This window comes from Dipodomys merriami, unplaced genomic scaffold, assembly GCF_024711535.1.
Source record: "Dipodomys merriami isolate MVZ:Mamm:240054 unplaced genomic scaffold, mDipMer1.0.p SCAF_33, whole genome shotgun sequence".
Lineage (NCBI taxonomy): Eukaryota > Metazoa > Chordata > Mammalia > Rodentia > Heteromyidae > Dipodomys > Dipodomys merriami.
The window spans coordinates 17,464,047-17,491,928 of NW_027204826.1; the positions used below are offsets into that span (position 1 = coordinate 17,464,047).

At 50.7% G+C, this 27,882-nt stretch overlaps 1 protein-coding gene across 3 annotated transcripts in view; it reads right to left on the reverse strand.

Moving 5' to 3' along the window:
* Crtc3 (CREB regulated transcription coactivator 3) overlaps window positions 1-26,698 on the reverse strand; it is a 69,753-nt gene extending 43,055 nt beyond the window's left edge. For 2 of the 3 annotated variants that reach the window (XM_070043314.1, XM_070043313.1), the window contains exons 1-2: window positions 26,481-26,698; window positions 19,157-19,255 (exon numbers count right to left, since the gene is read on the reverse strand). In XM_070043314.1, the coding sequence (XP_069899415.1) occupies window positions 19,157-19,255; window positions 26,481-26,612 (231 nt within the window). In that variant the 5' untranslated portion in view covers window positions 26,613-26,698. Of the gene's footprint in view, window positions 1-14,946; window positions 15,015-19,156; window positions 19,256-26,480 lie in introns of those variants that run through there. The other variant, XM_070043315.1, reaches the window with a different exon arrangement.
* Window positions 26,699-27,882: the final 1,184 nt, after the last annotated feature.

Below are 27,882 nucleotides of genomic sequence, written 5' to 3' on the forward strand. Positions count from 1 at the left end.
AATCTCTGATTTCAGCCTCCTGAATAGCTAGGATTACAGGCGTGAGCCACCAGCACCTGGTTCACTTGGCAAAGTTTTTGTGTAACATGGGAATATGCAGTTGCATAGACAGTTGCAGTCCCAAACTAAAGCAGAACTGAACAGATGTGTCATAATGAAGTTAATTATTTGCTATAATAAATTAAGCTGCAAATTAACAGGCAAAAATTTTCCTATCTTGGGCTGGGAAGTTGGCTCAGTGGTAGAGCACTTGCCTTGCATGCTTGAGGCCCTGGGTTCGATTCCTCAGCACCACATAAGCAAAAAGAAAAAAGCCGGAAGTGGCACTGTGGCTCAAGTGGTAGAGTGCTAGCCTTGAGCTGAAGAGCTGAGGGACAGCGCCCAGGCCCAGAGTTCAGGCCCCACAACCGGACCCCCCCCCCAAAAAAAAAATTCCTATCTTTGGGGACTCTGATAGAGTTCCAATAGAGAATCCAGCAAGGAATGAGTATCTTAACACTCTTTGTACTCATAAGTAGCATAGCTTTTGCCAGGCACCAGTGAGTCATGCCTGTAATCCTAACAACTTAGGAGGCTGAGCTATTAGGACTGTAGTTCAAAGCCAGCCTGGACAGGAGATTCCGAGAGACCCTTATCTCCAATTAACCGTCAGAAAATCAGAAGTGGCATTATGGCTTAAAGTGGTAGAGCTGTGGGCGGGCGCTTAAAGTGGTAGAGCTGTGGGCGGGAGGAGGAGGGAAAGGAATGGGAAGGGGTACAAAGGAGGAGTCTACAATGCTTGATAAGAATTGTACTCATTATCTTGCCCATGTAATTGTAACCCCTCTGTCAGTATTTTCACAATAAAAAAAAAAAGTGGTAGAGCTTTAGCCTTGAGCGGAAAAAACTCAGGGACAGCTCCCAGAGTTCAAGCCCCACAACAACAACAACAACAAGGCACTTGTTCGGGGCTGGGAAGGTGGCTCAGTGGTAGAGCACTTGCCTTGCATGCCTGAGGCCCTGGGTTCAATTCCTCAGCACCACATAAGCAAAAAGAAAAAAAAAAGCCGGAAGTGGTGCTGTGGCTCAAGTGGTAGAGCGCTAGCCTGGAGCTGAAGAGCTGAGGGACAGCACCCAGGCCGAGTTCAAGCCCCACGACTGGACCCAAAAAGGCATTGTTCTCAACTGCTTTCAAAAAGATACCTGTTTACAACAGCTCTAACAATGTACACAAAAACCAATGCTACTACCCTCACCAGCACTATTAACACTTTCCCTTAACTCCTTGGTAAAAAGGCTAAACTATTACAGTGATGATAGATAATTAACCCTCCAGGCAGGTGAATTCCTCCTCTATTAGCACCTCCCCGGCTCAGGGCCAGCACCTGAGGCCCCTCTCCGGCTGTCCTCATCTCCAGCTCTGAAGGGCCCCCAGCACTGCTCCGGCTCACAGATGAGGAGGCTGGGAAAGCCAGGCAAGGCGTCAGGGTGGACACACAAGGAACCCAGAGGTCTCACTCCCCAGCCCCGCCTGGGATACATCCCTGTTTATCCGCAGACCACAGCCCGGCGACCACAGACACACTCCCAGAAGTTCCTTTGCTAGTTTAGCTTGCTTTTTCCTGATTGTTCCATCCACGGAAAATGGATGGGAGGTGGGAGGTGGCTTGGAAGTGGGGCGGGTTAAGGTGGGGTTTATGGCGAGGAGGTTACATAGATCTGAACGAAGAGAAGAAGCGCTTGCTTACCCAGATCCCACTCCTAATCAAGCTGGAAGGGGGAAGGAGGGAAGGGAATCAGAAAGAAAGGAAGAGGGGGAGAGGAAGGAGGAGGAGGTGAGGAGGGGGAGGGAGAGGGGGGAAGGAAGGGAGAGAGAGAGAGAGAGAGAGAGAGACTAAGAACACAAATTTCCAAAATTGCAGGGACTCGAGTCTTGTGTGTGAAGGCGACAGCAGCTAGGACCAGCCCTAATGATGTCATAGCATTGACAGATGAAGAAATCAGGAAATGGTTTCTTTTTTTTTTCCTATAAGAAATATCTGGTTGAATTTCCTCAACAGGTTTCAACTTCTGCATTCAAAGAAAATAGTTCAGTTTCAGTAACCTAACCAAAGAACAAAGAGTGGAAAAAAAAAAACAAAACTGCAGAAGGATGGCTGGCTACCAGCTGTTACACGGTGAACTCCAGAATCCCACACCCCAGACTGGCACCGCCTCCCTCCTCCATGGGTGCTATAGGTAAGTGGGGGCAGTGACCCTCCTCCTCAGAGGATGAGCAGGGGATGGACACTGAGCAGGAGTCTGCAGTGAGCAGGGGTGGAGACAGATGCAGCACTAACAGGAAACACTAAGGGCAGACCTGTTTGAAAGAGAAGCAAAGACAGAGGAAAGGAAGTGGGAGGAGCTCGAGGACAAGAGCAGGCCTTGGCCCCGCTCGCACGGCTCCCAGTCACGACACTGCACGTGGAACTGCAATCCCAGCTGTGTTCCAAGCTGGAATGGGATAAGAAGGTGTGAAGAGGGTCAGCCTGATCAAAGTGCGTGCACATGGACGGAAATGCCACGATAAGCCCCTCGGTACGATTAATAGATGCTAATAAAAAGTACTCTTAAAGAACATATCTGGGGCTGGGAAGGTGGCTCAGTGGTAGAGCGCTTGCCTTGCATGCATGAGGCCCAGGGTTCCATTCCTCAGCACCACATAAGCAGAAAAAGCCAGAAGTGGCGCTGTGGCTCAAGTGGTAGAGCACTCGCTTTGAGCTGAAGAGCTGAGGGACAGCGCCCAGGCCCAGAGTTCAGGCCCATGACCAGCAAAATAAATAAATAAAATGTCTGGGCCAAGTTAGAGCCGGCGTTGGTGGCAGAAAGCCCCACGCTCAGCTGGACCGAGGAGCAGCCTCCGGCCTGTCGTCAGTCACACCTGAACCTGCAAGCTGCTTCAAAAGATTTTCCTTTGAATTAGCATGTAATGGCTGTGATAGTCATCAATTAATTAGCTCTAAATGAACCTCATTAAGCAGTCTGCGCAGGCACAGACAGGTTACCTGGCTGGGGAGGCCTCACACCGCCTGGCTGGTGCCGCTCCTCCCACTGTCCTCCTCAGCCCTCAGTCTCATCTCTGGGACCCTGCCTGCCCCTCCAGGGTATAGCGCACTGACCTGGTCTCCCATCCAGGCTCTGGCCTTCCCTTGACACTCGGCCCAGAGGACGGCCAGGACGGCTCCCAAAGCCAGGGAAGAAGCGGCTGCTCATAGCGGGGCGCTGGTGGCTCACGCCTGTAATCCTAGCTACTCAGGAGGCTGAGATCTGAGGATCGCGGTTCAAAGCCAGCCCGGGCAGGAGAGACAGTGAGACTCCTATCTCCAATAAACCACCAGAAAACCGGAAGTGGTGCTGTAGCTCAAGTGGTAGAGTGTTGCCTTGAGCTGAAGAGCTGAGGGACAGCGCCCAGGCCCAGAGTTCAAGACCCACGACCGACAAAAAAAAAAAAAAAAAGAAGGGGCTGCTCAGGATGAGCAGGGGCTGGCTCAGGGAGAGAACACAGTGAGTCACCTGTAAGCACCCAAGTACCGAGCGGGAACCATGATCCGGCCATCCCCAGTGTCCAGACAAAGGCCCCTCTCCACACTGAGGGGAAAAAAGCTTTTCTCAACCAAACCAGGCTGGCTTCATGGGTCTGCATGTTCCATTTGCCAACTACAAGTAAAGGCTTATGGCAGACAGCAAACCACGCAGACAGCGTGCGTGGGGCATGGCTCAAAAGCACAGCGGTCACGGCGAGGATGTGTTCCCCCTCCCACTGCTACACTCGTGCGCAAGGCCCCCGGATCTACCTCAGCACCAAAGCAAACCTGAAGCCAGTTCCTGTCTAACTGCGTGTGGAGAACTATCCTCCCTGCACCCAAGACAGCTGGCATAAAAAATGGTGGTCATGTGGTAACTGCCTCCAAAGAAGTTTCCAGGGCAGGCTGGGAGGAAGTGCTGTCTACAGTGACAGCCAAGGTTGGGGACAGGAGAGAGCAAAGGCACGCGCTGTCGGCCGTCCTGCGGCCTCAGCAGAGCGCGCTGCAGGGCTGACAGCGAGGCCTGTGCAGCAGCCCTCAGATGGCATTCTGACTCCTGAAGCATCCCACGTTATTAGCAATGGCTCTAACTTCATTTTATTTATTTTTTGCCAGTCCTGGGGCTTGAACTCAGGGCCTGAGCACTGTCCCTGGCCTTCTTTTGCTCAAGGCTAGCACTCTACCACTTGAGCCACAACACCACTTCTGGCCTTTTCTGCTTATGTGGTGCTGAGGAATCGAACCCTGGGCTTCATGCATGCTAGGCAAGCACTCTACCATGAAGCCACATTCCCAGCCCTCATTTTAAAGTTTAAAGTTGTTGGGCACTGGTGGCTGACTCCTGTATTCCTAGCTACTCAGAAGGCTGAGATCTGAGGACTGTGATTTGAAGTCACCCTGGGTACAAAAGTCCCTTTCCCAAGATTCTTATCACCACTAAACTACTCAGAAAAAGCTGGAGGTGGCAGAGCACTAGCCTTAAGACTTAGAAGCTCAGGATCAGTGCCCAGGCCCAGATTCCAAAAGCCGGGACTGGGAAAAAAAAAAAAAAAAAAAAAGTTGCTGGGTGCTGGTGGCTCACGCCTGTAATCCTAGCTACTCAGGAGGCTGAGATCTGAGGATCACAGTTCAAAGCCAGCCCAGGCAGGAAAGTACCTGAGACTCTTATCTCCAATGAACCACCAGAAAACCAGAAATGGCACTGTGGCTCCAGTGGTAGAGTGCTCACCTTGAGCTGAAGAGCTGAGGGACAGCACTCAGGTCCAGAGTTCAAACCCCACGACCGCTGCCACCACCACCACCATCACCACCAAAAGTTTAGTCAGAGAAAGAAGGATTTTACATGTCAAGCCCTTCCTCCCTCTCTGTTACTCCCTGGCAGTCAGAGCCTGAAGTCAAGGATGAAGGGATGAGGATCATTTCACAGTAACATGACCTCACAGGGAACCAAGACACAAGGCAACCTGGAAACCCAGCTTCCGCCCGGGTCCTGGTTCTGCTGCTCAGGTGTCCGCGCTCTCCCATTCCCAGAAACGGCATGAGCCAGAGCAGTAACACACAGCTGGGCTGGCCCCAAGACAGGCCAGGTCAGACTTCAGTCAAAGTATGTGTACCTAGCCACTGAAGAGTTACTACAATGTAACCGTCCTGGAGCCAGCATGGTGCTGCATGCCTGTAATCCTTAAGTAGGAGGCAGAGGCAAAAAAATCTCAAGTTCAAACAGCTTGAGCTACACAGAAGGGGGGGGGGGGCGGCGGCAGGCTGGGACATGGGTGGCTCATGCCTGTCCTCCTAGCTACTCAGGAGGCTGAACTCTAGGATTGTGGTTCAAAGCCAGCCCTGGCAGAAAAGTCTGTGAAACTCTTATCTCCAATTACCCCCCAGAAAACCAGAAGTGGCACTGTGGCTCCAAATGGTAGAACACTAGCCTTGAGCAGAAAAAGCTCAGGGATAGTGCATAGGCCCTGAGTTCAAGTCCCACAACCTACAGAAAAACAAAAAAGAAAAAAAGGAGACAAATGAGAAGAGGAAGAGGAGGAGGAGGAGGAGGAGGAGGAGGAGGAGGAGGAGGTGGAAGAGGTAGAAGAGGTGGAGGAGGTGGAGGTGGAGGAGGAGCAGCTTTATGTAAGCAGCCAAAACTTGCTTCCCAGCCCTACACAGGGCACCTGGAAAGAAAGGAAATAGTAGAAGACTGAGAGCCAGCCTTCACTCAACGGAAGAGTTCAACAGGGGCCTGCAGAACCCACTGAACAGTAACTAGATGTGGGTCATTACTCAGAGAATATACATGCATTAACTAATTTAATCCCCACATATTCTCCCAGGCACTCTTGGCAAGCTCAGCTCACAGAACAATGAGCTGAGGAGTAGAGGCTAAGGGTCTGGCTAAGGTCCTGTGCAGTGGACAAGAAGCTGATATTGGGACAGTACCCTGGAGTACTGTGCATGAGAATGGTATTGACTTCCTATGTCGAATGGCACAAAGACATGAAGAGACAGCATGAAGTTGTTTTGTCAAGAAAATGACCTGCTCTCGGGACTGGGAAGGTGGCTCAGTGGTATAGTGCTTGCCTTGCATGCATGAGGCCCTGGGTTCGATTCCTCAGCACCACATAAGCAAAAAGAAAAAAGCCGGAAGTGGTGCTGTGGCTCAAGTGGTAGAGCGCTAGCCTTGAGCTGAAGAGCTGAGGGACAGCGCCCAGGCCCAGAGTTCAGGCCCCACGACCGGACCCAAAAAAAAGAAAAAAAAGAAAATGACCTGCCTGTCTTAACAGTGACTGAGAAACCCGCTTCACTGAACCCTCAAGTGGCTTACAGGACATTTTTGTGTGAGAAATCAGATCAGGGCCAGAGCAGGGGGCACAGGAGCCCTGGCGACTGGCTCAAAGGCACCGTCGTATTTCCTGTTCAGATCCCAGCCAGACAGCATGCGGGGGCCACATTCATCCCCCAGTCCTGTGACACCAAACCTCTGAGGGCTTCTGAGCTGGCTGGTGGTTTGATATGGGGTCACGTGGCTGCTGAAGCTCTGAGCATATGGATTCTGATCATCTTCTGAGGCTGCTTTGGAGTTCAGTCCACAGGGGATGTGTGAAGTAGTCACCATCTGCCCTGCGCACGCTGCGCGGCTAGGAGGGTGGAGAAGGGCAGACAACCTCCTGGCCCACATGTTCCAGATGTCTGGAAATTTCTGATTCGGTGGCCAAAGTCTGCGAAGTGTTTGGGTCTCCTGGGCTCTGAGAAAGCATTCTCTTTCAAGAATCTGCTAACACTAAAGCTGAGTGACACCATCGCTCACATAACCGGCAGTCAGCTGAATGGATACTCCACAGATTCTAGCCCTCAATAAAAGGTCTGCTTTGAATGAACAGGTTTATATTCTCATGGACTGGATTACAGTCACTAACACTGGGACCGCTTAACTACAGGAATAAAACTGATGCTGAAAATACCACCGGACAGCAGATGACAGTGAGGCACAGTATTTGTGAGACAGCACGCACCCCTTCACCTAAAGAGTGCTTCCAACTCCCACTGTGCCAGAACACGGGCAATGGTTATTAACAGGCGTGAGAATGAGAGGAAGGTTTGGGCCTCGGGCTGGGATGGAGATGGACAACAGGCTTGCTAGTCAGGGGCCACTCGGCCCAGGAGCCTAGGGAAGAAGCTACAACAAAAGCCAGAAGCCCTCGGGACTGTCCCCACTCACACCAGAGCCACACAGATGGCATCAGGGTAACAGCCGTCCTGGTATCACAGATGGGTTGGATGGTCTAACCACATCCAGTAAGAAGGGAAAAGACATGTGAACACAGGAGCATTTTGTACGCATCTGAGATCTTCAGGATGGAAAAGGGTAGATTTGCCAGGGACTGAAAAAGAAAAGCAAGAAATGTTCTGGAGACCAGAACATTCTCCCTTCAGCAGAGGGAGGGAAACAAGCTCCGGGGGAGCAGTTCAGATAGCACAGGAGGGAGAGAAGCTGCTCCTGCACCGACACTGTGGCCAGCAGCGTGGTGGTTTGCTCACAAGCGCACCTTAAGCGGAGATACGAAGATAAATCTGTAATTGATCATCATACCAGAAGCCTTACTTTTTTCTTCTTCTTTTTTTTGCCAGTCCTGGGGTTCGAACTCTGGGCCTGAACACTGTCCCTGAGCTTCTTTTGCTCAAGGCTATACCACTGAAGCCACAGTGCCACTCTGGCATTTTCTGCTTATGTGGTACTAAGGAATCGAACCCAGGGCTTTATGCATGCTAGGCAAGCACTCTACCACTCTACCTTACTTTTTATTTTAAAGCAAAACCTTTGTTAACATGCCAGGCACAGGTGGCTCATGCCTATAATCCTAGCTGTAATCTCAGAAGGCCGAGATCTGAGGATGGTGGTTTGAAACCAGCTGGAGCAGTAAAGTCCCTGAGACTCTTTTTTTTTTTTTGGGGGGGGGGTCCGGTTGTGGGGCCTGAACTCTGGGCCTGGGCGCTGTCCCTCAGCTCTTCAGCTCAAGGCTAGTGCTCTACCACTTGAGCCACAGCGCCACTCCCGGCTTTTTTCTTTTTGCTTATGTGGTGCTGAGGAATTGAACCCAGGGCCTCAGGCATGCAAGGCAAGCGCTCTACCACTGAGCCACCTTCCCAGCCCCCCTGAGACTCTTTTTTTTTTTTTTTTTTTTTTTGGTCGTGGGGCTTGAACTCTGGGCCTGGGCGCTGTCCCTCAGCTCTTCAGCTCAAGGCAACACTCTACCACTTGAGCTACAGCACCACTTCCAGTTTTCTGGTGGTTTATTGGAGATAGGAGTCTCACGGTCTCTCCTGCCCGGGCTGGCTTTGAACAGCGATCCTCAGATCTCAGCCTCCTGAGTAGCTAGGATTACAGGCGTGAGCCACCAGCGCCCGGCTAAATATATTTCTTTTTTTTCTTTTTTCTTTTTGGTCAGTCATGGGGCTTGAACTCTGGGCTTGGGCGCTGCACTCTTCAGCTCAAGGCATGCGCTCTACCACTTGAGCCACAGCACCACTCCCCCTGAGACTCTTATCTGTAATTCATCACCAAGAAAGCCAGAAATGGAGCTGTGGCTAAAGTGGTAGAGTGCTAGCTTTGAGCACACAAGTTCAGAGATGGTACCTATACCCTAAGTTCAACCCCAGGACTGGCAAAACAACAACAACAATAAAAAAAAAAAACACCTTTGTTATCATTTTAGTCCTTATGGTATATCTTTTCAAATAAGTCACTGGGTTTTTCCCAGGAGAAATTCTCATCTTTTCTAATTTTCTGGAATGAAGTCTGTAAATTAAGGATGTATGACTCGATCTTTTCTTCTTCCCAGAAGAGCTGGCCCCTCGGCTGCCAGTGGCTCATGTCTATACCCTAGCTACTCAAAAGACAGATCCAGCTGGGAAGAAAAGTCGGCTGGGCTCCATGTCCAAAATAATAACTAGCAAAAAAGAAGGGCTGGCAGCATGGCTCAGGTAGTAAAGCACCAGTCTCGTGAGCGTGAGGCACTGAATCCAAATCTCAGCACCACTAAACACCACATGAATGAGAGAGACAGAGACAGTGGGGGGTGGGATCACTCTCCTGTCTAGGCTAATTTTTTTTTTTTGTCAGTTGTGGGGCTTGAACTCTGGGACTGGGTGCTGTCCCTGAGCTCTTCAACCCAAGTCTAGAGCTACCACTTGAGCCACAGTGACACTTCTGGTTTTATTGGAGTCTTATGGACATTCCTTTCTGAGTAGCTAGGATTACAGGCATGAGCTACTGGCGCCCAGCTTCTAGGCTAATCTTGAACTCCTCTGATCTCATCCTTCCAAACTACTGGGACCACAGGTGTCTGCTAACATAACTAGCTACAGTTATCTTTTTCTTTTTTGGTCGGGGAAGAGTACTGGGATTTAAACTCAGAGCATCTAACTTGCTAGGCAGGTATTCTACTCCTTGAGACACACTTCCAGTTCTTGTCTCTTCAGTATGTAGAATAGAGATGACATTATCAATCACAGAATGAACAGAGCTCGTGGGAAGTATGCAGTTCTTGAACGAGGGCTTGAGGACCAGAGTGTAAAGTTAAATCCCGTCTCCCCAAGCCAGTAACTAAATTCAGCGCTTTTTGAGATAGTCCACCCTGGACCATGATCTTCCTATTTATGTTTGCTCCGTAGCTGAGATGGGGTCTTGAAAACTTTTTGCCAAGGCTGGCCTTGAACCTCCCTATCTTTTTTCCTTTTTTTTTTTTTTTTTTTGGGGGGGGTCCGGTCATGGGCCTGAACTCTGGGCCTGGGCACTGTCCCTCAGCTCTTCAGCTCAAGGCTAGCGCTCTACTACTTGAGCCACAGCGCCACTTCCGGCTTTTTTTCTGCTTATATGGTGCTGAGGAATGGAACCCAGGGCCTCAGGCATGCAAGGCAAGCGCTCTACCACTGAGCCACCTTCCCAGCCCGAACCTCCCTATCTTGGCCTCCCATAGGTGGAATGACAGGCATGAGCCACGCTAACCAGGTACAACTGTCCTGTAAAGCACGCTTGGGAGTGACCCATGCTTCATGCGGATGTCACCCCCGAGCCTCCGCTGGTGGACAGCATACGGAAGGCAGAGGGAAAAGGGCGACATTCCAGTTGCCTAATGCTCTTGCTCAAGTTCTCATGGACACAGATGTTCCTGATTCAGTATGTGGGGCCGCCTCTCGCTCCCTCAGCCATTTCAAACAGAGGCTTCTATCGAGGCCACCGGACATTCAAGAGTTGTCTGCTCTTCTGCCACATTCTTTTCTTTTGGCAGTCATGGAGCCTGAACTCCGGGCCTGGGCGCTGTCCCTCAGCTCTTCAGCTCAAGGCTAGCACTCTACCACTTGAGCCACAGCGCCACTTCCAGCTTTTTTCTTTTTGCTTATGTGGTGCTGAGGAATCGAACCCAGGGCCTCTGGCATGCAAGGCAAGCACTCTACCACTGAGCCAACTTCCCAGCCCCTTATACTTCATTCTTGTAAGACTTTTATTCAACACATACGGTTAGATTAAAAGTGGGGGAAACCACAATTCAAATTTGTATTAAAAATACGACAATCATATTCTTGGTCACAGTTCCTATTTTGGGACAGATGCACATTCCAAACCTATTAAGTAACTTGCTAACTTTCTGTGCTTCTCCCAATTTCCTCAGGCAAAAGAGAAGCAGCAAAAATCAAAGGCAAAGCAGCAAACAGCCAAACACAAAGATACAACAAATCACAGTTGCAAAGTCATATGCTTGGAAGGTTCTAGACTTCTACATGAATTTAGAGATAAGGTCAGAAAATGTTGTTGTCTAGAAAAGAAAGTAAGACACACTATAAATTAATATGGGTAATCAGTGGAAATCTCTGGAAATAATTCATGCTAAAATGTAAAAGAGGTCTTCGAAATTGAATTTCCGAGACCTCAGGTCACTGCCGTATCTCATTCTATAGCAGCGCCAGGGTGGAAGACTCCTGTTTCAGGGCTAGCAGAGAGCATGCTGGACCCGAGTGCAAGGCAGCCTAAGGCTTACCACCTTGGGAACAAAATTCTCTCTCACTTTAAGTGTGAGCCCAAGACTCTGCCACAACAGCCACAAACTATGACGAATGGATGCACACAAACAGAATTTAGTTACTGGCTTGGAGAGACGGGGTTTAACTTTACACTCTGGTACCCAAGCCCTCGTTCAAGAACTCCACACTTCCCACGAGCTCTGTTCATTCTGTGATTGCTAATATCATCCCTATTCTACAGACTGAAGAGACAAAAGCAACCATCCGTGCTTGGAGGGGCTGGGAGATGTCCCACAGTCTAGCTCAAAGGAGAAGGGACGTCACTGACAAGTGTGTGATGCGCGGCCACACCTCACCCAGGATGGCACCCGAGGAAGAGAGGCTGCAGACAAGCCACTGCCAAAGCACCAGGAAACAAAAGTGCCAGGTAAGGGACATCTGGGAGACCAGAGGAGCCTGAGATGAGCCTAGACACAGAAGCTCTAAACACCATGAGATAACACAGAAGCTGCCCTGAGGTCTCCATAGAATCTGATCTGGGACTCAAGATGAGCCGCTCTGGGATAGTCTGAGATTCCAAGGCACGGCACGTATGGCCTAAAGCAGAGTGAGGGGCAGGGGGCCACGTGCAGGCTGCTCAGGCCTTCACCTCGGGCAGCAGCTAAGTGTGGCTGTGACCTTCCAACTTGCTCATTTCCACACTTCCTAAGCCTAACCCCAGAAGGAACATTTGCTGAACTTCCTTCCTTGGAAAGAAATACAAAGTAGTTAACTCCTCTTTCAGGGGAGAGAGGCAGAGCAGAGAGCTCACTAGTCTTTGGTTTTTCGGGTCAGGATGAGCCCCGCCACGCCGCTTACAGACAGTGTGGTATCTGCCAGCCAGACTGGGCTCACAGGCCACATGGTTTGAAATGCACACCCCTGAGAGTGGGCAGGGGAAGACTGGGAAGATTTGGGGATACGTTTAATCAGAAGTCTGATTGGCTGAAGGAGAGAGGCTCACTTGTAGAGGAAGAGGCATGGAGCTGCAGGGGAGCGAGGACGGTGCACAGAGATGGCGCATGCTCACTGCTCAGGGCAGCTCTGTCTGGCACACAACCTCCAGCCCCGTGCTGCCATCAAGCACTGGAGCTGCAACCAGGAAATCCATTTTTATGTGTAATTATTCTCTCCTCCTCAGCTGCTGCATCTAGTCCTAAGGAAATTGATTTAGACAGCCGCCTATCGAGTGATGGCCATGGAGAGGGGAGAGGGAGGAGCAGGTGGTAAGAAGAGCACCACAGAAAGAGGTAGGACTCCACAACTACAAACTCCCCCTGGAAAGCTGCTCCCAAGCACTATTTGTGTATTTGGTGCACAACTAACTTCTTAGCAATTCAGTTTCCACAGACATGACAATTAGAAGAGGTTTAGAGCTGTGACTCAGAGAAGAGGGAGGAAGTGTGGCGTGGATGGGCAAAGCTGACCAGAGGGCCCGGAACCTCATCTAGAGCAGTGGCCTCCTTTCTTTCTGCTGTGGGCCCTCACCTACTTAGAGAGTGCTTCGGTGGCATCAGGAGCACTCTTCACCTGCGGACCAGCAGGGTTCACCCCACTTCCTGTTTCTGCTCCCCTTTCCCAGACTCCAGCTTTCCAGGAGGAGAACAGGGGCTGGGGGCTCTAGAGACTTTTCCAAGCAAAGGTGTTCAACTGGGCACGTGCCACTCTGAGGTTACTTTGAGATTCAATACTGCAAACACATACGAGCAACATGCATGAGGACTAGATGTTCTCTATGAGGATGTAAGAGATCTCCAAGTCTGCCTGAAGTTTAACGGGACAATGACAAGACAAAGATATGGCAAATAACTCCTGTTCTACCTGTGCAATGTCTAATCAAGCATCAAGAAGCTGGACTACAACTGTGGCTCAGGAAGTAGAACACCAGCTGTGAAGGAGAAAGCTGAGCAAAAGCTCAAGGTGCTGAGGTCAAGCCCTGATCTAAATTCTAATCTCCCCCTAATCACAATGATGGTAATCATTAAGAAATTAAGAACAAGGCAGGTGCTGGTGGCTCACACCTGCAATCCTAGCTACTCAAGAGGATGAGATCTGAGGATCATGGTTTGAAGCCAGCCTGGGTAGAAAAGTTCATGAGACTCTTATCTCCAATAAACTACTCAGAAAAATTCGGAAGTGGCACTGTGGCTCAAGTGGTAGGGCACTAGACTTGAGCACAAAGAAACTTAGGGACAGTGCTTAGGCCCTGAATTCAAGCCCCAGGACCAGGAGAAGGAAGAGAAGGAGGAGGAGGAGGAGGAAGAAGAGGAAGAAGAGGAAGAGGAGAAAGAAGAGGAGGAGGAAGAAGAGGAAGAAGAAGTAGAAGGAGAAACGCTGGTGTAAGTATGAGAATAGAAAGAGACGATATTATAGTGTGCCCACTATGGAAATCAGTATGGAAGTTCCTCAAAACATCAATACCGCCGGGCGCTGGTGGCTCACGCCTGTAATCCTAGCTACTCAGGAGGCTGAGATCTGAGGATCGCGGTTCAAAGCCAGCCTGGGCAGGAGAGACCGTGAGACTCCTATCTCCAATAAACCACCAGAAAACCGGAAGTGGCGCTGTAGCTCAAGTGGTAGAGCGCTCGCCTTGAGCTGAAGAGCTGAGGGACAGCGCCCAGGCCCAGAGTTCAAGCCACGACCGACAAAAAAAACAACAACAACAACAAAAAAAACATCAATACCTAGAACTATCTTTTCACCTCAGCTATCGGGGCACATACTAGATGTAAAGTGGCATACTGCATGTATCACAGCACTACTCACTACAGATGAACAGCAGAACCAGCCTGATGTCGTCAGCCAGGGAAAGGAGAAAGGAAATGTGAAACATAGGTATGTATTATTCAGCCATAAAGAAGAGTGATGTTATGCCATTTCCAGGAAAATAGATGGAAATGGAAATTACTATGCCAATGAAATAAGCCAGAGTGGGAAAGACAAAGACAAATACTGAGTGTTGTCTTTCATATGCAGAATGTAGACCTAAAGAAAAAAAAAAAAAGAATGGCATGAGAGTAACTGCAAGTGTGCTTGGAGGAGGAGGTAAAGCAAGAGGGCAAAGGAGGAGTGAACATGTAAAAATACATCATCGGATGTGCTTTCTAGCATGTATGCAGCATGCTAAAATTGTTTAAAGGGGAAGAAAGAGTCCTAGAAGGACCAATTTGGTCAAAGTACATATGGAAGTATCACAAAAAGATCCCTTTGTACAGCTAATATATGCTAACAAAAGAGAGACAACAATGGGTGTAGAGAATTTAGCGAGGCCTAGGCCCAGGGCAGGGTCAGCTGGCAGTGTAGCTGGTCTTGGTACTAGCATTCTGAGGCAGATATTACCACCTAATCGCTTTCCGTTGGTTTGAATTTAACTGATATTTCATTTGTCAATCTTTTGTTTTTAGAACCTCATGAAAATTTGAAAGGAAATGCAATAAAGAAATCGATTAGAGCCGGGCATTGGTGGCTCACGCCTGTAACCTTAGCTACTCAGGAGGCTGAGATCTGAGGATCAGTTCAAAGCCAGCCCAGGCAGGAAGTCCATGAGACTCTTATCTCCAATTAACCACTAGAAAACCGGAAGTGGTTCTGTGGCTCAAGTGGTAGAGCGCTAGCCTTGAGCTGAAGAGCCCAGGGACAGCGCCCAGGCCCAGAGTTCAAGCCCCACGACCGACAAAAGAGAAAAGAAAGAAAGAAAGAAAGAAAGAAAGAAAGAAAGAAAGAAAGAAAGAAAGAAAGAAAGAAAGAAAGAAAGAAAGAAAGAAAGAAAGAAAGAAAGAAATTAAGAAAAAAAGAGAGGGGGGGAGGGAGGGAGGGAGGGAGAGAAATCTACTAGAAGCCAAAGATTTGATCTTACCAGATTGATACACATCTATAATCACAGCACCCAAGAGGCAAAAGCAAGAGGATCTCAAGTTTGAAGCCAGCCTGGGCTGCACAGTGAGACTCTGTCTTAACAAGACTTTATTGTTGCCTGGCTCTCTTGTTATGCAAGCGCTAGCTTTGTTACCCCATGTGTGCTGGTGGTGGCCCCAGGAGAGTCACCCTGCTGGGCTGGACCAAGCCTTTACTGCTATGCATCAGGGGCTTCCTCCTTTGGGCACAAGGTTTTTCTCCTAAATGAGGTAGATGCTTGTAAACCCTCGGATGTAAATGAAATGATGCAATTTTGTTAAAATGTAGAAGAGATATAAAAAGTACAACTGAAAGGATCAGGCAGGAAAAGCTGCAACTATAGCCAGAGAGCACACACAGAAAAGAGCCCTTGATTCCTCTCTCCGCACTGCCTGAGAATCAGGACACACGGTCTGAAAGACAGCTGTTGCTCAGACTGAAACACACTAGTAGAGGATTTTCCCTCCTCTAACCAAAGAGGATGCTCTGGTTCTCAGAGAAAAAGACAGTGCCACTTCCTCCCTGCTGCCTTCACTGTACCCGCAACAACTAATAGGCATGAAGAGACAAAGGACTCTTCCTCAGACATGAGAGCCGGGCCCTGCTGACACTGTGTTTTCTGAAAGACTTCCGGAACCAGAATGTCTGTTGCTGGAAGCCAAGTTTGTGGCAACAGGCATAGGAAACAAACGACACCTCAGATGGATCTCAAAGGCGATAACTTAAATGAAAGAACTCAGACCACATCCTCTTCACTCACCACAGGTGTCTGGGAAAGGCAGAGCTACACATCCCCACTGTGGAACCACGGCGGAGCTTCCCAGGCTCAGCGGGGTGGAAGGACACAGAACGCTCTGGCTTATGGAACTGCCGTGGTCTTGATTGTGCTGGGGATGACGGCACAGAGTTGTATACGTAAAAGAAGTAAATCATATACATAAATTGTACCTCGAAAAGGTTACTTAGAAAAACTTGCACTCCAGCATGCCCTTTTCACATCAGCATGTGAAGAACGTCTCTGTCAGGAAGAGTACCTCTGCTGGCTGAATGAGGGATGATGTGAACATCAAAACAAAAGTAGCCATCCCAGGGCTGGGAAGGTGGCTCAGTGGTAGAGCGCTTGCCTTGCATGCATGAGGCCCTGGGTTCGATTCCTCAGCACCACATAAGCAAAAAGAAAAAAGCCGGAAGTGGTGCTGTGGCTCAAGTGGTAGAGCGCTAGCCTTGAGCTGAAGAGCTGAGGGACAGCGCCCAGGCCCAGAGTTCAGGCCCCACCACCGGCAAAAAAAAAAAAGACTACGAAATTTGTGAAGTTTATGTAAGCGCTTAATCATAATAAAAAAAATTATGACGGGGAGGGGAGGGATGGTGAGACAACAAGGGAAGGGGTAAGATTCATGGACAAGCAATGCACACTTTGTCTCACTCACCTAACTGTAACCCCTTCGCACAGCATCTTTGCAATAAAATACAATTTTAAAAAATCATACAGGGCTGGGAAGGTGGCTCAGTGGTAGAGCGCTTGCCTTGCACGCCTGAGGCCCTGGGTTCCATTCCTCAGCACCACATAAGCAGAAAAAAAAAAGCCGGAAGTGGAGCTGTGGCTCAAGTAGTACAGTGCTTGCCTTGCATGCAAGAGGCCCTGGGTTCCATTCCTCAGCACCACATAAGCAGAAAAAGCTGGATGTGTGGCTCAAGTGGTAGAGCGCTCGCCTTGAGCTGAAGAGCGTAGGGACAGTGCTTAGGCCCAGAGTTCAAGCCCCACGACTGACCCCAAAACAAAACAAAAAAAAGTATAGAGACAAAAAGCTGGATGTGGCACTGTGGCTCAAGTGGTAGAGTGCTAGTCTTGAGCTGAAGAGCTCAGGGACAGCGCCCAGGCCCAGAGTTCAGGCACCATGATTGACCAAAAAAAAAAAAAAAAAAATCACACAGAGAGGTTGGGCGCTGGTGGCTCATGCCTATAATCCTAGCTACTCAGGAGGCTAAGGTCTGAGAATTGCGGTTCAAAGCCAGCCTGGGCAGGAAAGTCTGTGAGACTCTTAACTCCAATTAATCACCAGAAAACCAGAAGTGGCGCTATGGCTCAGTGCTAGAGCGCTAGCCTTGAGCTGAAGAGCTGAATGTCAGCACCCAGGCCCAGAGTTCAAGCTCCACCACCAACAAAAATGAACACACACACATAAACACACACATACACAGAGAAATTAATATATAAAATTGATCGTGAAGACTAGAATAAGGTACTTTCTGAAAATATGTATTCATTAGAACAGGGAAAGAGGAAAGAGCCTGACCCACACATCTTGTGGCAAACCCAGGAGAGATGGAAACCACAGGGCCAGTGGGTAGAATAGCAGCAGCACTGGGCTGTTCCTGCCAATAAGTATCCATCTGAATCTGATCACAAAGGCACACAGAAACCCCCGCTGCGCGGGCCTGGAGTGGAGTGCTTGCAGCGGGTGTGAAGACCAGGGTTCCATCCCAAGCACCAGGTGAACTTAAAATAACAACATGAAAACTCTAACAGCAATATTCTAAAACACGGCCTATACATCTTCAGATGCCACAAGGTCAGTAGAGTGCAGTGGCTCAAGCCTGTAGTCCTAGCTACTTGGGAGGCAGAGATCTGGGATCATAGTCTAAGGCCAACTTAGGCATAAAAGTTTGACACTCCATCTCAACCAATGACTGGGTGTGATGGTGCATACATTATCCTAACTGCAGGGGAAGCAGCTGGACATGGTGGCACACACCTGTCTTCCCCAGTGACATGTGGAAACACAAGGAGGAGGAGCACAGCACACCTCTACCTGGGCATAAAGTGAGACCTTACCTCAAAAATAACCAATGCCAACAGGCTCAAGTAGTAGAGCACCTGCCTAGCAAGGTGCGGCTCATGAGTCCAATCTTCAGTATAGAAAAAACAAAACAAAACACAAGTGGCAAGGTCAATGTCACAAAAGCAAAAAATAGTTGTTTCAGCCAGGTATGGTAGTGCATATGTGTACTCCTAGGTTCTTGGGAGGTAGAGATTGGGAGGATTGTAGTTTGAGGGCAACTTGGGATCTTATCTCAACCAAAATCTGGATATAATTGTATATGCCTGTGCTCTGAGCCAGGAAAGAGGTATGGGCAAGGTGGTTCAGGTGTGTGAGACCCTATGTGAACAATAACTAAAACAAAAAGAGCTGGGGGGATGGCTCAAATGGCAAAGCAACAGCCTAGCAAACACAAGGCCCTGAATTCAAATTCCAGCACCTCCTCCTCCAGACCAAAAATATCTGGCAAATGTGAGGCCCTGCTTAAACCTCCAGGATCAACAACAAACAAACAAAAAGGAAAGTAAAATGCAGTGCAACCTAAGATATTCCTAATCCATAATGCTTAAAACCAGAAGTGTCTCAGATTTCTTTTTCATATTTCAGAACATAAACTTAATAGGATATAAAATCCAAAATTCAAAATGCTCTAAAATATTTCAGATATCATCAAAAAAGTAATCCACTTTCTGCAACAAAGAAAGAAGACCATGCTTTTAACCTGAAGAGGTATTCAGGGTTGAAAGGTATCTCATTTTCACACCCAATCTTAACTTGTTTAGTTAGGAGGACCAGCTCCTAACGCCTCACAGACTAGAATGTGCACAGTAGTGTCAGGTCCCATTGTGTGAAATAAGATTCTTCATTGTTCTGGGGAAAGCTCTTGAGGTAAATGATTGAAGCACCCTACCCAATGCACCAAGACAGTTTGTGTTTAGTCTGCATGCACTGTCTGGTGAGGTGGCTGTGGTCCCCAGTAGCCAGTGAAACACAGTTGAGCCCAGACTGTGAAATACACACACAGTGACAAAACAGTATATGAAGTTTAGATAACAGGCTGAAATGATGCTTAGTATTTACTGGATGAGGTAATTATTCCAGTTATTTAAACGACATTAAATTAATTCCACGGTGTTTTTCTTTAGTGCCGTAGGCAGGGCTGAGGGTGACCCCGACTGTCTGGTGCTGGGCAGGCTCGGCGTCCATCTCCTCTGAACTGGGTTGAGCTGACTGTGGCCTTCAGGACACAGCAGACACTAAGGAGGACACTGATGGACAAGTGAGCTGCTCCCAGCCCTGCCTGCTTTTCAGGGTGATCTCTGCCCATCTCCGCCCACCCAGAGGAGGTACCTGAAACTCTGACGCGTTGCTCCGCAGCTGGTTCACGTTGGGCAGGGAGCCTCCGTGGTACTGCGTGAGGCGCAGCTGCTGGAGCTTCTGAAACTGTACCTGGAGGGAAAGCAACGTTGGAAACTCAGACCACAGCAGCACAGTGCTGGGTTTTTTAGAGTGAAGGTCTTGGGCTGTAATGTTTCCTCTACTGAAATGATCACAACCTTCAGCTTGCTGGTGTTTTCTGAGTTTTGACCACTTCTGCTTTTGGAAAGAACTCACCCACATTCCAATGTCTCCCATGTCATGACAGTCAGGGACTGTGTGCAAAGGAGGATGTGCAGCCACTTTTAACAAAGAGCCAGACACTGGTGGCTCACACTTGTAATCCTAGCTACCCAGAAGGCTGAGATCTGAGGATCACGGTTCAAAGCCAGCCGGGGCAGGAAAGTCCGTAAGCCTCTCATCTCTAATTAACTACCAGAAAACCAGAAGTGTCAAACAGATACACAGCAGGGATGCGTGTAATGAAATCCCATCCATTATCCCCCTCCCCAGAGAGAGAGACCAGATGAGACAGGATCTCCAAAAGATAAGTCCAAGTTAGAGGTACCTACATTCTTTGGTGTCTTTGTCCTTCTATTACACACACTATTAGATTTCTCAAACATACTGCACAGGGAGACAACTATAATACATTAATCAAAACCCAGATCTCAGAGTAAAACATGAGAAAGAGGACATGCTGAGTTTCTTCAACCTATGAACTCAGCTGTAAGAATAAAGTCTAGCCAGGAGCAATAGCTCATACCTGTAATCTCAGCTACTAGGAGTAAGTGAGGGCAGAGAGTGAAAGGACCAAAAACTGAAGTCAATTTGTACAAAAAATCAGCAAGATGCTATTTCAACCAATGAGCCAGGTAGGTGGCACATTGATGATCTCAGATACAGGGAGGCCATAGGTAAGAGACCTGTAGCCCTGCGCAAAAAGGCAAGATCCAGACTGAGTAAATGAAAGCAGAAAGGGCTGGGCGCATGGCTCAAATGGTAGAGAACCTGCCTTGCAAGTGGGAGGCTATGATTTCAAAAGTCCAGTTGGTAAAACAAGCAAACCCAATAATATGGTCTCCCAGCTTTCTACTTGAACAAAACCACTTATGGGAAGTTCTTGATGCTCTATCCTTAAAGTTCTCTAGACAAAATTCTCAGGCAGCCAGGCACCAGTGACTTAGGCTGCAATCCAAACCGTAGGAGCTGTGCGCGTGCACATACACATGCACGCGCACATACACATGCACGCGCACATACACACACACACACACACACACACACACATACACACACACACACACACACACACACACACACACGTCTCAACCATGCTGTCTAAAGCTCTTCTTCAAATAATCAGCCATCTATTTATTTGAATGCATAGAAACTTAACTGTGAGTGAGGTACTAGGCCAGCACGGGCTTACTCAGGCACGACTTGCTAAAACTCCTGACTCCAAAGCATCTCCCAAAGGCTCCAACTCTGACCCAGAAGGGCTGCCACGTGACTCAAAGGGCTCTAACCCGCCCTGCAGGCCCTCCCACAGCACCGTGACTGTGCTCGCTCCCCAGGGGCTGTTTCCAGAGCCTCAGAGAACCAGAAGCCCTGTCTTTGTATCCGGAGCTTGAGTGCAGGCACGCAATTATTACAGTGTCTCCTTCACAAAGGATCAAGAGAGAAAAAAAGGTGGTGATGTACAAAATGTAAACCTCTAGACAACTTGTCAAGCTATTATTTCTGTGAAGAGTCTCAACTACTTCTAAAAACTTTCTTTTTTATATTTTCCTTTGTTGAAATTTGGAATCATTGAACTAGACAGAAATGAGATTGTTTTCAGTATCTTTATGTTCACAGATGCTTAATAGGAGGACCAGAAGGTGATTAAAGCAGAGGTCTCAACTTGGTAGCCTAGTGAGTTCTGACTCAATATTTTAAATTTCAAAAAAATTTTAAAAATTGTGAGACTGCAGGCTGCGAAGGTGGCTTGGTGGCAGAGCGCTTGCCTAGCATGCATGAAGCCGTAGCACCATATACAGAAAAAGCCAGAAATGGTGTTGTTGTCCAAACAATACAGCGCTAGCCTTGAACTAAAGAAGCTCAAGGACAGCGCCCAGGTCGAGTTCAAGGTCCACAACCGATTTAAAAAAAAAAAGAGCTGAATGGCAGAGTGAAGCGAACAATTTGAAGACTTCTTATAAAGCTGTAGTAATCCAGATCATGGTGCTGTCTAAGAGAAATCTGGGCTGGAGTTCAGCAGTAGTAGTAGTACCCAGCATGTGTGCGTCCTGGGGTTCAATCTTTAGCCTGGGGTAGGAGGGGCAGCTCTAGATCAATGGAACAGAAAAGACAACCCCAAAATAGACCTACACATGCATGAACACCACTGCTACAACCACTCAACAGTCTTCAGCAAATGCTGTTGGATCTCTTCCCAGGGGAATCTGAGTGTCAGGCATCCAGATTCAAATCCAGCTCATATTAGCCCAAATCTACTTTTGCACTTGCTAGGCAGATGATCTACTACTTGAGCACACCCCTAGCCCTTTTTTGGGTTGTTGTTGGTTGTGGGGCTTAAACTCAGGTCCTGAGAGCTATTCTTTTTTTTTTTTTTGCAGGTCATGGGGCCTGAACTCTGGGTCTGGGCGCTGTCCCTCAGCTCTTCAGCTCAAGGCTAGTGCTCTACCACTGGAGCCACAGCGCCACTTCCGGCTTTTTCTGTTTATGTGGTGCTGAGGAATCAAACCCAGGGCCTCATGCTTGCAAGGCATGCACTCTACTGCTGAGCCACCTTCCCAGCCCCTGAGAGGTATTCTTGAATCTGCTTTTGCTCAAGGCTAATACTCTGTCACTTTGAACCACAGCTCCACTTCCAGTTTTCTTGTGGTTATTTGGAGATCTCACAGACTTTCCTGCCTGGGCTGGCTTTGAACTGCCATCCTCTAATCTTAGCCTCCTGAGTAGCTAGTACTACAGGTGTGAGCCACCAGTGCCTGGTTTTCTCTCACTTTCCTCCCCCCGACCCCCCAGGGTTTGGTTCAAACTAAGATTCTCTTACATATGTTCCCTGATTAGCTGAGAAGTATGTGCCACATTTGGATTGGCTGAGATGGAGTCTTGCTAACCTTTGACCCCAGCTGACCTTGATCCTCCTGATATCTACCTCACGTGTGTAACAGTGACCAACTCAACCCTTCAGGTGTATCACTATCCTACAGCTTGTCTCTTGATTATATTTTCATATAAAACAGTGAGCTTTTCCAACTATTCAAACCAAATTTACTCTTCAGACTGAAACAAAGAGCCTATGCTTTCTCAACATGAGTTGTCCTACATAGAGAAACATCTAGAACAAGTGTCCAACCTATCGTTTCCATCTCCTCCCATCTGCACGTCAGTGTGTCTAACTTCTACCTCCCTCCCAGATCCTGTGTACACACAGATCTCACCAACAGCCTCCACGAGTGCACCAGAGAACAGATCCCATCACGTGAGACCACCAGAGAACAGATCCCATCACGTGAGACTGCTGCACATGACTGAACCAGAGAACAGATCCCGTCATGTGAGACCACCAGAGAACAGATCCCGTCGCGTGAGACCACAGCACATGACCGCACCAGAGGAGGCATCTTGTCACGTGACCACACCAGAGGGCACATCCGTCACATGAGAACACTGCACGTGACCCCACCAGAGGATGGATCCTGATACGTGAGACAGGAACAGCAGCACTGCTTCATGCCCACTCCTGTTCACAGCAATCACCCACGCTTATCTCGGGGCTCTCTGGTGCTCTTCGCTGTCTCCGCTCTTCCTTTCCCTCCCTTTTCCATGCAGGCCCGTGGAGCTTACAGGGTGGTCAGCAGACCAAAACCCAATTATGAACCAGATACACTTTTCTCAAGCTGGACTTTGGAGTCACACAGACATGATCAAAGAGCTAAGTGTTCTCTATGAAAAGTGTTTTGGTTTTGTGATTTCTTCATGAAAATAATCCTGGAAGTTTTCAAACAAGTTGCTGGGGATGTGGTTCAAGCAGCAGAGCAGCTGTCTACAAAGTGCAAGGTTCTGAGTTCAAAGCACAGAGCTGCTAAATTGTTAATATTACCAGCAAAGTCAGTGTTGTCATTTTCATTTAAACACAGTGCAGCCAAGTCAGACTAACTTTGATTGGCCAAGGAGAAAACGAGCAGAATTACCATGCAATGACTCCCTGTGTCAGCTGAAGGACAATACCATATACCTTTATAGTCATTAGAATGGTGACTGGATTATCTGAATTATCATTTGAACCACAAGTGATTAGAATTGCTAATTAACATATTCACTGATAGCCTTGATTAATTCAACAAAAAAGCATTTGCCATATTAGCTAATGTAGATTTGGGTTTACTGCATTTGCAATTTTGAATGTTTTGTACACATACATGTTTTTGGAGTTAGGACTAAATCATAGCCATAAGCAAAGGACTACATATACAGACTTGAGTAGTCAAACCAAGTGATCACTAAGGATCTGTTAAATGTGACTTTAATAGAGCTTGAGCCAGGTGTGTGTAGTATGTCTATAATCCTAGTACTGGGAAGGCCACAGCAGGACAATTTCAGGTTTACACTTGTCATCCCAGCTACACAGGAAACATAAATAGGAGGATTGCTGTCCAGCCCAGCCTGGGAAAAAAGTGAGACTCTAACCGAGAAATAAATTAGGCAAAACGGAGTGGAGGCATGGCTCAAGTGACAGAGGCACCTGCCTAGCATGAAGCCCTGAATTCAAACTCAGTACAATAACCATAGTCGGTACACTTCCCAGGACCTCTGTGTGAGGGATATTTTAAAGGGATTCCTAAATTATGCAAGGGGTTGAATTCTAGTTATACACAAACACACAATGCATACAACTGTACATTAGAATGTATTCTTTTAAAGTAGACATTTGATGGACAGCTGAGACAGAGATCAGAAATATCTGCTGTCTATGGCAATCTGAAAGTCATGAATGCCTTTTCTTCAAGTGTTGGCAAACTTTTGTAATAAGCCACAGAATAGTTTTTGTGGACCACGGGGGGGAGGGGGTGTATTTAAAGAAGACCATCATCCTTCAGCGTTCACCCATCCACTTCTCCCCACTCCTCTGAGCCTAACCAAGGCCACCTATGTAAACACCTGTGATGGCAGATTGCGAACCAGAGAAGATTGCCTGGACTCAGAGAAGAAAATTCCTGAAATCCTCAGCCCAGTCTCTGTCTGTCTGCCTGCCTATCTATCATCCATCTATTCTCTTTTTATTTTTTTGTCGGTCGTGGGGCTTGAACTCTGGGCCTGGGCGCTGTCCCTCAGCTTTTCAGCTCAAGGCTAGCGCTCTACCACTTGAGCCACAGCACCACTTCTGGTTTTCTAGTGGTTTATTGTAGATAAGAGTCTCACAGACTTTCCTGCCCGGGCTGGCCTTGAACCTCGATCCTCAGATCTCAGCCTCCTGAGTAGCTAGGATGACAGGTGTGAGCCACCAGTGCCCGGCTATCCTCTGTATCTATCATCTTTTCCTAGTGTGATAGGAAATATAGAAAACTTTATAGTTTCTCCTTAACTCCTCTAAAACATTATCCTAAATAGGATGCATTGCTTTTTTCTTTCTTTCTTTTTTTTCCAGTCGTGGGGCCTGATCTCTGGGCCTGGGTGCTGTCCCTTAGCTCTTCAGCTCAAGGCCAGTGCCCTACCACTTGAGCCACAGCACCACTTCTGGCTTTTTCTGCTTCTGTAGTGCTGAGGAATTGAACCCAGGGCCTCATGCATGCAAGGCAAGCGCTCTACCACGGAGTCACCTTCCCAGCCCATGATGTGTTGCTTCTGAGTGGGGGACCCGGTGCAGGGTGGGCTGTGGTAGCAACCCGGGGCTCCCTACGGCTCCAGGGACATCCACCTCCCAGTTGCAGCTTGAACTGTAAGAAGCAGGGCCAGGGTTGTTCATACACATAATGAAGCAGATTTAGACTGTGAAAGGACAAGATCCACACGGCGCAACCAAGGAACTCTGCTCGCTCAACAACCTTGCCCACCCTGGAGGATGATGAAAGCACATGGTGTGTGACGTGTGCGGGCCAGAGGGGTGGAGGACGGACTGGTCCCTGGCAGCACCCTGTCCCCCCCCCCGCCCCGACCCGGCCCCCGTCCCAGTCCCCGTCCCAGTCCCCGGCCTCTGTGGCTCCGGGCGGGCTCAGCCCCCCTCCCGCTGCACCCCGGCTCCCGGCCCGGCCCGCCCCCACAGCTGCACCCGGCCCCCGGCCCGGCACCCCCTCCCTAGCTGCACCCGGCCCCCGGCCCGCACCCCCTCCGGCTGCACCCCGGCCCCCGGCCCGGCACCCCACCCCCCCCGCTGCACCCCGGCCCCCGGCCCGGCACCCCACCCCCCGGCTGCACCCGACCCCGGCCCCTCACCCCTCCGGCTGCACCCGGCCCCCGGCCCCTCACCCCTCCGGCTGCACCCGGCCCCCGGCCCGGCACCCCCCCGGCTGCACCCCGGCCCCCGGCCCGGCACCCCACCCCCCGGCTGCACCCCGGCCCCCGGCCCGGCACCCCACCCCCCGGCTGCACCCGACCCCGGCCCCTCACCCCTCCGGCTGCACCCGGCCCCCGGCCCCTCACCCCTCCGGCTGCACCCGGCCCCCGGCCCCTCACCCCTCCGGCTGCACCCGGCCCCCGGCCCGGCACTCCCCCCGGCTGCACCCCGGCCCCCGGCCCGGCACCCCACCCCCCGGCTGCACCCGGCCCCCGGCCCGGCACCCCCCCGGCTGCACCCGGCCCCCGGCCCGGCACCCCCCCGGCTGCACCCCGGCCCCCGGCCCGGCACTCCCCCCGGCTGCACCCCGGCCCCCGGCCCGGCACTCCCCCCGGCTGCACCCCGGCCCCCGGCCCGGCACCCCACCCCCCGGCTGCACCCGGCCCCCGGCCCGGCCCCCGCCTGGCACCCCCACGTTGCCCTTCAAGGTCGGCGCCCCAGCCCCAGGCCCGCCGCCCGGCCCCGCGCCGCCCCATCCTCCGCAGGTGTCCGGCCCCGCGGTGCCGGCCCCGCCGCCCCGGCCTCCCGCGGCCCAGTCCCCCCGAGGGCCGGCGGCCTCCCGCGGCCTCCTCCCCGGCGCGGCCTCGGCCTCCGCCCGCAGCGCCGCCCGCCAGGCCGCTCGCGCCGCCCCGCTCTCCCGCGCCGGGCGGCGGCCCCGCGACCTCTCGCCCCCGCGACCCCTCACCCCCGCGACCTCTCGCCCCGGCCCCGCGCGGCCGCCCCGGGCCTCACCCGCGACAGGGTGAGGTCGGTCATGAGCTGCTCGAAGGCCCGCGTCTCCTCGGCCTGCCGCTGCGTGTGCAGCGCGATCTTCTCGCTGAACTTCCGCGGGTTGGCGCCGCCCGAGCCCGGCGACGCGGCCATGGCGGGCCCGGCGCGAGCAGCAGCCGAGGCGGCGGGCGCGGGCCGCCCGTCCGAGCCGCGGCCCGATGCCTGCCGTCCGGCGCCACGGGCTGAGGAGCCGCCGCGGCCCCGGCGGGAGCGCGCCGGAGGCCCCGCCCCGCGCAGGCCACGCCCGCGTGCGTGGCCACGCCCGACTCCTAGAAGCCCCGCCCCCGGCCCGGCGCCGCCTAGCCGGGCCTCCAGCAGGGCGGCCTCGTCTCAGCCCGGCCTGGCCCCCGGCGCCCAGCCTTGCTTGGGTCCTGAGCCCTGCCTCCAACCAGACAGCCTCCTCCAGGCCCGACCCTGGCCCAGCCTCCAGCCGCTCTGAGCCCTGGCTGGGCAGGAAGACCTCCATCCCCGGGCTGGATCTCTAGTCCTAAGCCTGGCCTCCAAGCCCGAGGCCAGCCTCCAGCTGCTGGCCTCTCTCTGATCCCTGCTGGGCTTCCAAGGCCCCAGCCTTGAGTTCAGCCACCAACTAGGCCCACACTGGCAGACAAATCTGAGAGAGTCTTACCCAGCAAAATGCTGGAAGAAGAGGTGTGGCTCAAGTGGTGGAGCACCAAACAGGAGCACTGGTGAGGCCTTGAGTTCAAGCCGCCGCTCGGGCAGAAAGGAAGGAAGGGAGGGAGGGAAAGAGGAAGGGTGGGAAAGAGGGAGGGTAAGCCCTTGTAGAGTAGGTGCTGGCTGTTGGGGAGGGCTCACCTTGCTCACCGCCCCCCTCCCGCCATGGTTTCAGGGGAGGGGGAGGAGGTCAGGTGTCTCTGGTGGTAAAACACGATGAAATAAGGAAACTGAGGCCTGGTGAAGGCACCGAGAAATGGAGAAACGCCATCTTTGCTTCCAAAAGAGACCACATCCTGAGGGTGCCCTTCTCCCCAGGGATTAACAAACGGAACACTGGAGCATTCTTATCTGGACACTCAAAAGATAGCATTGGCTGTGGCCAGAGCAAAGACCAAGAACCCAGATTTGCATAACTTTACCATGGAAATACCCCAACTGCCCAAGCCTCAGTGCCTCTCCCTACGAGAGCACCCATTCTCTGTAGAGTAGGCCCTGCCCTCCGTGTCTGCTTGCCTGCTTGGTTACTAACTCAATAAACCTCTGCCAAGTTTTCTTTCCTTCCTTCCTTCCTTCCTTCCTTCCTTCCTTCCTTCCTTCCTTCCTTCCTTCCTTTTATTTATTTATTTTGCCAGTCCTGGGGCTTGAACTCAGGGCCTGGGCGCTGTCCCTGAGCTGCTTTTACTCAAGG